General features: G+C 35.4%; 1 protein-coding gene across 1 annotated transcript in view; it reads left to right on the plus strand.

The window, feature by feature from the left end:
* Positions 1 to 2,049: 2,049 nt before the first annotated feature.
* Positions 2,050 to 12,558, plus strand: part of LOC149806284 (CUB and sushi domain-containing protein 2-like) — a 247,889-nt gene continuing 237,380 nt past the window's right edge. Inside the window, exon 1 of the mRNA XM_089935578.1 lies at positions 2,050 to 2,155. Within this exon, the coding sequence (XP_089791704.1) occupies positions 2,096 to 2,155 (60 nt within the window). The 5' untranslated portion in view covers positions 2,050 to 2,095. The remainder of the gene's footprint in view (positions 2,156 to 12,558) is intronic.

The following is a 12,558-nucleotide window of genomic DNA, read 5'->3' on the forward strand; positions in this document are numbered from 1 at the left end:
TTCAACACATCTCACTAGCTATTGTCAGCCAGTTAATGTCAAACTTTGATTTTATATCCGACCTCATTACCTTTAATAGGCTCTTTTTAAACTGCCCAAGGAATAGTTTTATATCAGTTCCAATCACAGCAGATTACCATTTACAAAAACATACTGTAACGGCCATAGCCTGAAAGGTTTTCTTGGTATTTGTATGTTGGTTTTTTTCTTCTTCTTCTTCTTTTTTTAAGATTACAGAAAATTGTGTTTTCTCGAAACGCTACCGGGTCATCGGGGTTTGGGAGTGCGAAATAGTATTTTAACCAAGCTTCCATTTGATCAAAATCAGATCTCATTTTCACGTAGGACAGTGGTAATCTGATTTAAAGTGTGCTGTGTTATGGCATTTATGTCAACATCTTAAAAGTACATCTACTCATTTCATTAGCGCGATCAAAGTTTCCAGAGGCAAACTAATTTTTTCGACGAGCCCGACGGCTACCTCATGTGGAATACAAGACAGGTCCAAACTAAAATTAGATGGGCACTGGGCGTCGGGCTTTTGGATATTTTTTAGCACTGCGGACACTAATATAATACTCCACACTCATGCGTACCGTCTATTAACCCACTTATGAATAGTAATCTAAATTCATGCATTCTGTACAATAATTCACATTAACGCATACTGTATATTAACAAATCATGTTTATCGTACATTAACCAACACTTATAATACAATGCATTAATCAATTCATGCATAATATAAATTAATCCACACTCATGCATACTGTAAATTAATTCACACTAATGAATATTATATATTAATCTAAAATCATATATACAATGTCTTAATCCACTCATGCATACTGTACAATAATCCACACTAAAGCATAATGTATATTAATCGAAATCCATATATACAATATCTTAACCCACTCATGCATACTGTACATTAATCCACACTCATGCATACTGTACATGAATCCACACTAAAGCATGCTGTATATTAATCTACTTTCAGACTAAACCATTTTTCTGTCTATCAGTCAATAATGTCTTTAAGTACAGCATTCTACCTATGCTTATATGACCATGTTTTAATTGATTCAAATAATTCGATCAAATTGGGTTTCCCTGGTTTGTAATTTAAGACGGGGAGATAATATTACCTTATAGTCATTACCAACATCATTTATAAACACCAGCTCAAAAAATATAAATTTTGCACAATAGTGCTGGAAGATGTAGGAATCTTACACATACTTAGACTCAGTATGTTTTATGTTACTATAAATTTGAGTTTAGGGGGCAGGGGCCCGTTTCTATGCACAAATTTAATGCCGCAATCACTGAACATGTATAAAATAAATCATTAAAAATAAAATACGCAAGTGAGGTAAAAATAAAGTCCATATTTTTGGATACCTATATTAAAACAAAGGATACAAATAATATCCACTTCAGCAGAGAAGTCAACAGAAGCTCGTAGCAGAAGAAGTTTATGCACCCCGGCTCCAAATTTATACCTGCAATTGTCACATCCGATGGTCTTATCTTACACCATGTGATGCTCACAGTGCAAAAACAAGCCCTTTTCCTAGACGATAATTCTGCAAAACAATGTGTACTAAACAGGCTGATGCAACTGAAAATAGTGTCATCCAAGCCGTTTTTGAGATATTCTACTTGCCCCAAATCCACGTGTTTACTGTTATGGGAGGCCAATTCTTCTTCCTAGCCGACTATTGGTATTTCACTATCTACATACTGCAGAGTAACTATGGAAGGTGCACATGCCTGACATCATTTTCAATAATAACATAAGCCCGAAACACCTAGGTCACAAATATATCCAAATCTTTAATTAGTAAACAATAAGAGCTGAAAAAGTCACACCATAGCCTTAAGTTAAGAAATTTGTCAGGGGCCGATTTACAAAACTAGCCCCTGCCACATTAATTGGAATATCCCAAGTAGTTGCTATATCCGGGTAGTACATTTACCTTCCCACCGGGTATTAAGAACTGCGTAGGACAATAGCTTTGCACATTGTACCGCTTGTCCTAGAAGAAAGCGGCAGTCATGACGTTTTGATTTTTCTTAAGTGCAAGAAATGTTCCGGTATATAGGACTTCTGGCAAGCTGTTTGCAAATTGCCGCTTTGACCTGGCAGGCAAGTATATTGTGCATTTTTTGTATTGATCATTTGTTAACTGCGGAGAATAATATTTACTATATCGTCTACTATACTACAATTCAAAACGAATGAAAATGCCCTCAACAAAAACCAGGTTAAGCTCATAATGTTTTAATACTACTAACACTCTTGCAATCATTAAAAGGACATACTTGGAAAGTTCTAAAACATTCACAAGTCTTAAAAACATCCTAAAATACCAATTTTAAATATGTATCATTCTATCTAGTCTTCGATCAAATTATATTTACGATGCAGTGAGAAAAAGCAAAACAAGTATCAGCCGTCATGTGTTGTCTAGGTACTCCTTGTCAATTTAACGGTGATACGCATTTATTCTTACAAGTCCTATTAAACTGGCATGTTCAATTACATTTTTTTTAACAAGTTTGGTTGAATTCATAAGACTGTAAGGTGGACAGGTGTTTAAATAAAACACCATGGTAGTCTTGTGTAATCGTTACATGTTGGGTAAGTATCAAATATCTACTGCATAGACATTGAGACGCATCCTGGAAGTGTGTTTTAAACGACCAAAGCAAGTACCGATTTATTACTGGTTTCTTTCTTATCAATATTTTAGCAATGATACAACTCTCCTAAGAACCATTTGTTCCTTGAATACTTTACTGTATATATTAAACATAAATAACCAATGCGTGTTTTCTGTAACTACCTAGCAGGTTTTGTAATTGCTAATGGTTGTTATTAATGTGTACTAGTTCCATGATCCAGAGGATATCCGATTGCAATCTCAACACTAAATCTGCCAAACCCGGGTTCATATTCAACGATGGATGAGAAAAATTATCCCACAGATAAACCGTGTACATCATCTTTGCTTCTTTTCACAGATATAAGAGGCTAAACCTGCAGTTTAGTTTGGATTGCTGTAATAATTAGTCGATGCTCACAAACACGATCACGTTTATGTATCTCTCTCTATTCAAAACCACTGTTTTTGAATTATACAGTTGATAACTGCAGCTAATGCCAGGCACGCAAGCCGTAATGACGGTTGAATTTAACTTCCTCAAAATTTTCATTATTTAACGCTATTCAATATTTGCTACAACGCCAGGTGAGCCCAGATTGCCACTGTTACCTCAATGTTTCATTGATACAAAACATGGTATGTTTCTATTTTTTGTGTGCACACCATAACATTTCAATCTTTTGTCGTGTCTGTCTAGTCCAGGAACACTACCATTCATAGAAACTGATTATAATAATCTGATAAGCATGACCCCAGATCAGTGTTGATGCTAATATATAATATGTCGGTAATAAAACCAAGGAAACGTTTGCAGACAAGCCTGACCACAATATATCGGTGTACATTTTCGACATTTAATAATATTTCACGCGTATCTTGTACTATCGTCGGTTGAAGAGTCATTTCGGCGATATGTACAGAATATTGCCGCATCAAATCTTAGGCATGGCGACTTGTAAATCCATGTTGAGTAACACAGCCCCATGTCTTATGGCCATTTTTAATTTTGTGCTATTACTGATTGTTACCGGAATGTCCAGACTGTACGCGGGAGTGTTCCGCAAAGATTTGCATGCACAAAAATTGCACTCTGTGTGTGTGTGTGTGTGTGTGTGTGTGTGTGATTTAGATTTATAACGTAGCTTTAACAATTTTTCAGTCATATCGCTACGATGTCTGCAGTGTGGCAATTTGTAGTGATGCCTAGCACTGGGGCATCATGTCGCAGACATGTGGAATGATGACTCACCCAGTCACGTTATCATGAAGCCAGGCTGACCATTCCTAACACTAACCTCTTAATGCAGAGCGCCAAAAGAGGCAGCTGTTAGTACCATTTTTATAAGTCTTTGGTATGGCTCGGCCAGGGATCGAACCCACGATATCCCGGATCCGAGGCGGACGCTCTAACCACTAGACCACCCGAGCGGTAAATTGCACTTTTAAAAACCAGGTCTGATCATACAAAAATATCATTCATCAGTATCAATAACGATCTGGGTATCTATTTTATTTCAGATAATGTTTGCTACTTGTGAAAAAAATTCTCTATGGATCTTATGCTTGGTTCTATTCAGATTTCACATTCGTTGAATTTAATTAATGTATCCTTTCGAATTATTATTGTAACAAAAGTTTATTCACAAAACAATTACATATGCACATAATAGCACACTGGTAATTATCATTAAGTTAATATTTTGGTCATTTGATACCTCGGGGCCAAATTAAAGTGATTAGATTGAACATTCCCCTACCCTGTTAAACTGGAAAGAATATATGTTGATATTATGTTATAATGGCACTAATTTAAATCTTTTTAAAATAATGTCATATTTGATTTGTCATTTAGCTTTCTTGCGTTTCCACTAGAATCATCTTAAAAGTATTAATATAATGTAGATATTATAATGTAGATATTAGCATAATGTAGATATTAATATAATGTATATATTAGTATAATGTAGATATCAGTATAATGTAGATATTAGTATAATGTAGATATTAGTATAATGTAGATATTAGTATAATGGGGATATAAATATAATGTAGATATTAGTATAATGTAGATATTATAATGTAGATATCAGTATAATGTAGATATTAGTATAATGTAGATATCAGTATAATGTAGATATCAGTATAATGTAGATATTAGTATAATGTAGATATTAGTATAATGGGGATATAAATATAATGTAGATATTATAACGCAGATATTAGTATAATGTAGATATTATAATGTAGATATCTGTATAATGTAGAGATTATAATGTAGATATTAGTATAATGCAGATATTCAGATTCGTTATACAGTCGACTCCACTTAACTGCACATCGGTTAACTGCACACTCCGGATAACTGCACGTAGTCACGCCGGTCCCGTTTTTCCCCAATGCTTTTCAATGGGAACAAACTTCGGATAACTGCACTTCGCTTAAATGCACACTCCGGATAATAGCACGATAAATTTTCTGCCCGTGGCACATTATTCAATACAATTTTACTCCGGTTAACTGCATAATGTATAGTCAGGGTCAGTTATTGCCAGTCCACTGCTGTAGCGCTTCAAATAAGCCGACAATTAAGCCGGTAAATGCGACTTTGTAAATGATTGACATGTAAAGGACGCCATAGGTGGTAGATATGGTAGATACATGTATATCCCCGCCCACCAGGGAGCAATAGCGTGGGAACAATCATAGTACAGCATGGGAAACATTGCCTTAAACCGTGATTTGAACTAGGGGTAATCATCGGAAGTTCAACCTTGAATTTATGAGCGGTTTTTTTTACAGTCTAAAATGACTAGTCGCAAGTGTAAATCCCTGACGTTAGCTCAAAGGTTTGAGGTCATAAAATGCGTTGAGAACAACAGAAGTCAGGCCTCTGTTGCACTTGAGTTCGGTGTTAGTCACAGTGTGATTTCGCGAATCCTCAAGAACATGGAGAAGATCATTGAAGACTGGCAAAATAACAGCAATCCTTCTCAGAAGCGCAAACGAGGTGGCAAGTTCGAAGATGTTGAAGAAGCGCTGTTACAATGGTTCGCTCAAGCTCGCAGTCGACAGATTCCGATAAGTGGATCACTGTTGCTTGAAAAAGCTAATCAATTGGCAAATGGTTCGGGTTCGCATGATTTCAAACCAACAAATGGATGGTTGGAAAGATGGAAAATGCGCAACGGAATTCAATTTAAACGACAACACGGCGAAAAACAGGATGCAGACGACTTTGGAGCTGAACGATGGGTAATTTATGTTCTACCCGAAATCTTTAAAGACTACCAACCAAAAGACATCTTCAATGCCGAAGAAACTGGGTTGTACTGTCGGGGGGTACCTGATGCGACTTTGTTTTTCAAAGGAGCAGAAGCACCCAGATGTAAGATTGCCAAAGATAGTTTGACAATTTTCTTTGCATGCAATATGGATGGTAGAGAAAAATTGGATGCCTTGGTGATTGGCAAAAGCAAATCCCCTCGATGTTTTAAGAATTTGAAACAGTTGCCAGTACAGTACGAGGCAAACAAAACCGCCTGGATGACGACATAAATTTGGATGAGATAGTTGAAGCGCGTTGACAATCAAATGCATTTGCAAAAGAGAAGCATCATTATGCTGTGCGACAATTGTGCCGCTCATGGCCACAGCATCAAACTGTCAAATGTTAAGATTGTTTTCCTTCCTCTTAACACAACTTCACTTATTCAACCAATGGATCAAGGAATTATTGCGAATTTCAAGACGTTCTATAGATCGCTTGTTATTCGAAAACTGCTGTCAGACATTGATGGATCATCTCCCGAAGAAAAAGCGTCCAACCAGACAAGGAAGCTGACAGTTTTAGATGCACTTCATATGATTAGAAATGCCTGGAGCAATGTAACACAGTCAACCGTAGCAAACTGCTATAGAAGGGCCAGTTTTTCAGTGCCTTCTGATGACGAGTCACTTGATTACCCCACCTATATCGGCGAAACCCCATTCGAAACGCCACACGGCATGAATGTAGAAGAATTCGAACAATATGTTGCAATAGATGACGGTCTTCAGACGGAAGGTGAAATCGACGACTCAACCATCGTTGCAGCTCTTAAAGAGACAAAATAAGAAAAAAATGACGAAAGAAGTGATGACGACGACGCATTAGATGACCAGGTTTCATCTAAAGTCGCTATATAGTCACTCCAGAATTTACGCTAGAATCATGGAACAGAGAGAATGTGAGCTGTTTAAACCGTTTTACAAAATCGAGTCGGCAATTCACCAACTTAGTAGTAAAACTTGTGTGCAGACATCATTTGCTGATTTCTTTCGGAAATTGTAAATTTCGTTGTGTTTGATTCAACAATATGACGTTAGTGCTGTTCATTGTAGACTCTTGTTTCATTTAAGTAAACGTTGAAAGAGTGGATTCTAATCATCTTTTTACGTTATTCTTCACCTATATTCGTGCCGTGCTGATTTAAAGCTGTACTGTATCGTACTTCGGTTAACTGCACACTCCGGTTAACTGCACAGTCTCGTGACGGGTCCGAGGCTGTGCAGTTAACCGGAGTCGACTGTATTTATTTCTCTCAAACTTGATGACCTTGCACTATACAGCAAACATCTGTATCAAATTTGGCTTTCCAAACAGGTACATTTTTAATAGAAAACATACGTTTGCTTGCCCACGTTAAAATTCAGTCAACAGACAAAGGGAAAATCAAATTTTGATTAGAAAGTAAATGGATTAGTATATGGGACTAGTAACTGTTTGTACTGTACCCATCTAATGTCAGATATTTTCCCCATGTACTCTTTAGGAGTATAGATGTGATTATTACTGGTTCAGTCACAACTTAAAACCAACACCCTATTAGTTACCCTTAGAAGACATTAATAAATTAATAATAACCACTGACATATATCCCCAAAATTTCTTTATTTTGCAAACAAATTAAGGTATTAAAAATTAATATGTATGCATTCCAGCCCAGACAACCAAATTAAATATAAAAATACAAGAGATAATATCCATCACTACGCAAATTATTAATCCTTGCCATTATCCCCATGTCAGAACCTCCGCAGCTGAGGCGGATTCCTGCCTGTCGCTCTCTGTCTAAGATATTCCGTAGGTTTAAATTTGTAAAATAGATTCAATAAACAAAAGAGTATTTGCCACCATCTTTGAGGACTTTTACAACATTGCCAATACGACTACTTCACATCCTGTTATAGAAGTATCAGTTTCTAAGGACTTTCCCTCATTTAAATTTCAAGTAAATCAGCTAGAGTTATTGGTTTTCCATTGCAACGTTTAGCTGATTGATTGATTGTCAAACCAAGTTTGGCCATTAAGAATTATCAAATGAGGGATAATATATATATATATATATATATATATATATATATATATATATATATATATATATATATATATATATTGTGTAGTAATCACGTGATTTACCTTTTTAGTCTGTAGCAGTGTCCGGAATAGAAAACTATATCTGAAGCAGAAAAACAGACACGCGGAAACACTATTAACATTAGTATAGTAAACAAACCGAAAAAGACAGTGTCCCGCGATTACGTTCATACGGCACTAGGTAAACATTTAAAAACTAAGATGAAGCAGGTCGAAAAACATTTGAAGGGGAAGGATTTGTGCAGATGGATTACTTATCACTATTTACATCATTATGCTCACACTGATCATTAATTATCTTAAATTGTATACCAGTCTTCATTGTCATTTACTGTGCAGTAGTCTTCATTATCAAAGACTGTACCAGTCTTCAATGTTATGTACTGTGTAGAGATCTTCGTTATCATACACTGTGCACAAGTCTTCGCTGTCATATATTATGTGTTCATTTTTGTCTCTTTTAAATTTACATTGTCACAATCGTGCAGTATTTTACGATACTGAACACCTTCATAGTGCATGCACGTTAACGAAACATGTGCATAAAGATAGCATAGTTTATTAGGAACTAATTTGCAAACTTTCCATGTACAATTTATACAGTAGACGCATTGGGTTTTGGCTGAATAAATAAATGAACTAAAGCAGCTGTTTCGTCCATCTGAAAGTATAGATGATAAAGTTAATGATGTTTACGACTTCACTGAGTCAGTAAAGAAACTTTCAAACAAGAAACGAACAAAACATGATATTCGCAGTATCAGCAACAAACGTGAGAGATGCAGTTTTTTCAAATACAGTTCTGATTTTTTAAATAGTTATTTATGAGAATATTTATATCTTTTCGCACATAGAATTGTTAAGACTATGACGAGTGCTCACTAGGGACTGAACATATAGCATTGGAAAGCATAGTGAAGCCAAGAGTTATCACGTATCTATCAGAGACGTACCGTTTTACAAGTTTGTCACAATACTGGACTCGAGAAAACAATTGCAACTGAAAGTTTCGGTAAGAAACTAAGAGCCTCAGAGCCAATAATCCAGGACGACGAAAAAGTATTTTTTTCGGCTGGGTGAACGGAGTGTCACACAACAGCTGCTTTTCACTTTTCCAATTCAACTATTTTGATGCAATGCTAAGCTAGCGATAGAAGACACATTGTATAATACAGGTCATAGCTGGAGTCCCCTCAACAGCGAGATGAAAACGACAGGATATAAAGATGTTTTCTTTAGATGGTAATAAGAATGATAAAAAATACTTACATTTTTGCACATATTTATCAACATAGAAACAAACTCCATGCGTACTCATTCTCCATATGATTCTGAATTTCAATTTTAACTGTTCCAATTTTCTATTTGCAATTTGCGGGGCGGAGCTATGTGTGCACGAATAATGCCATTGTGTATTATTGAATCTACAGATATTACTTATTTTGGAATTCATTTTCATTAATTCTTGAAATGTCTTGTATTAGTAAGCCTTAGGTAGTGAAACAAATGAGCATATAATACAAAGGTTATTACATTTGTGTGGAAAAAATGAAATCGTTTCTTTCTGAAAAATACTTCACTACGCATGTTCGTGCAATATTTTCAGAAAAACTCGTCCACATTTTTTCATATAAATGCAGTAACCTATAAGTACTGAGCACTAGTCTTCATTAGCATACACTGTGCATCAGTCTTCGTTATCATTCACTGTACACCAGTCTTCATTACCATGTATGTTTCATCAGTCTTCATTATCATGCGATGTGCTTTAGTTTTCATTATCATTGCAAGAGTAAATAATATAACATTTTACGCAATAAATGAATAGAATACGGTGGTAAGCTAGCATGCACACGTCAGCGATTTTCTCTGTGTCAGTTCACATTTTGAGAAGTGTCAAATATTGAGGAGAGAATATTGTAGATATTGTCGTTTTGAGGAGTATCACATAGTGAGAATTTCGTCGATGTTATCAGCTTGTCATGTGTCTCACTGATATTATGAGGAAATATAGTTTATATTGTCAATTTGCCAAATGTCACATACTGATATTTATAAGAGAAGATATTGTCAGTTTGTCAAACGTCATATACTGATGTTATGGAGAAATGCTGTAGATATTGTCACTTTATCAAGTGTCACATGGAGGTATTTAGGAATGTTGTACATATCATCTTGTCAAGTGTCACATATTGATATTGTGGAGTGAATGTTGCTGATATGAACAGTTTGACAAATATCACATACTGGTATTGAAAGAATGTTGAGATATTGTCAGCTTGATAAGTGTTACATAATGATATTGTGGTAAGATATATCCAATTTTATAAGTGTCACAGTGATATAGAAAGTGTTGTAGATGCAATTGATTTACAAAGTTCACAGGGATATTTTTCAGAGAAGGTTGTAAATATAATCAGTTTAATACATATCACAATGATATTGCAGTGAGAATGTTGTAGATATTGTCAACTTCACAAACGTCACATACTGATATTGAGGAGAAAATGTCGAGGATATGTCCAGTTTGAAAATATTTGCCTGCTGGTCCCTCGCCATGTCAATAATCTTGTCAACATTAGTTCTTACGCACGTACGTATGAATGAGTTCACAGTGTTTTCAATGCAGCTTAACAGGGTGGAGGTGAATGTCAGTAAACACCAAAATAGACAGACAATGTCGATTTGACAGATTTTTTTAAACATCAATCCAATATTCGAATTATTTCCGAATACATTTAACGAATATTCTACAGGATAAGTTGGAATTCGTTTCAGTCTTGTATTGCAGTCAGAATAATAAGGGAAATATCACAAATGAATTTCTTTTCGTTTTAAATCAATAATATGAACATAAAGCGATCACTTACGTTTTAATAGATTTAATGATGTAACTTGAATATAATGTTTATCAAAACGTTTACGAACGCAGAGTTTCCAATTCTTTCATTTGTTAAGTATTAATTCCGTGTCTGCGTAAAACGAAACAATGATTTAGCATTTACCAACAAATATTTCTGTATCATATGACATCCTTGGTTATATTTGGTTGAATTGGCCAGAGTTAGGTTGTCTTTTCTCTCCCAAATGCAGTCTTGAGCATGAAACTTTCAATTTCCAGCAGGATGCGTGAAGCGTTCAAAATACATTGCATATATTATGTCGGTATATTTTGGTTTAGGTTTATAATCACTCTGATATTCAATACTGCGATTTGCTGAGAAGATGTTGTCTTAACCAGATCTAGATAGGGTTTTATTAAAATGTAACTAAAAATTTCTGCTTTTGACGATACAGACTTATTTTGTTTTACTTGGAAACTACAATGAGTAACTTGCTGTGACAAAGGAAGTATAAATAGTCCTCACTGTATTGACCCCTCAAGGAACTGATACTTGGCTGTTCTCGTTTTTCACGCCAGGTAACGCTGGTGAAATGCAGAAAAAGCAAACAACCCACCCCCAACTCACCCCAAGAAAGCGAAATCGATCAAATTAGATTTTCTTGGTTTGTAATTTGAGACGGAGAGATAATACTTCCTTATAGTTAATACCAACACCATTTATAAACACCAGCTCAAAAAATAGAATATTTTGCACAATGCTGCTTGCAAATATAGGAATAGTACACATACTTATGCTCAGTGTACGTTATGTTAATATAAACTGGTGTTTAACTGGAATATCCTAAGTAGTTGCCAACACTTGATCTTCCAAACCTGAGTTTAGATTTGACGATGGGTGAAAATAATGATCGCACAGATAAACCGTGTACATGATCATTTCTTCTTTTCTTGGATCAGAATCTAAACTTGTGGTTTAGTTTGGACTGCTGTAAGGATTAGTAGATATTTATAAACACAGTCACGTTTCTGTATCTTCATTAACCCATTTCATTATTATTTATTTTTGCAAATATTTTAAAGACAATTTCTTCTTTCTATTCAAAACCATTGTTTGGAGTAAAGAGACACTGATTGCGGCTAATGCTGTCCATTTAAGCCGTACTCGGTTGAATTAAACTTCCTCAAAACACAATACGTTTCATTATTCAACGCTATCCAATATTTTATAAAATGCAAGGTGAGCGCTACATCCCAGAGTGCCACAATTACCTCCATGTTTCTTTTATACAAAACATACTTTTATATTTCATATGTGTGTGTGTGTATGTGTGTGTGTGTGTACACCGTACAATTTGGATCTTTTTTCGTGTCGACCTAGTCTAATGATGCTACCGTTCATGGAAACTGATTCAAACAGCCTGATAATCAAAACCCCAAATCTGTGTTGACACTAATAGATTATCTGTCGGCAATAAAACAGAGGAAACGTTCGCAGACAAGCCTGTCCGCAATATATAGGTGTACATTTTCGACATTTACTAATATTTCATGTGTATCTTGTGCTACCTTTGGTTGTAGGGTCCTTTGGGCGATATGTATAGAATAGTGCTCGTTCAAATCTT

Source organism: Sinohyriopsis cumingii, chromosome 2, assembly GCF_028554795.1.
Source record: "Sinohyriopsis cumingii isolate HCF-2022 chromosome 2, ASM2855479v2, whole genome shotgun sequence".
In the NCBI taxonomy this organism is placed as follows: Eukaryota; Metazoa; Mollusca; class Bivalvia; order Unionida; family Unionidae; genus Sinohyriopsis; species Sinohyriopsis cumingii.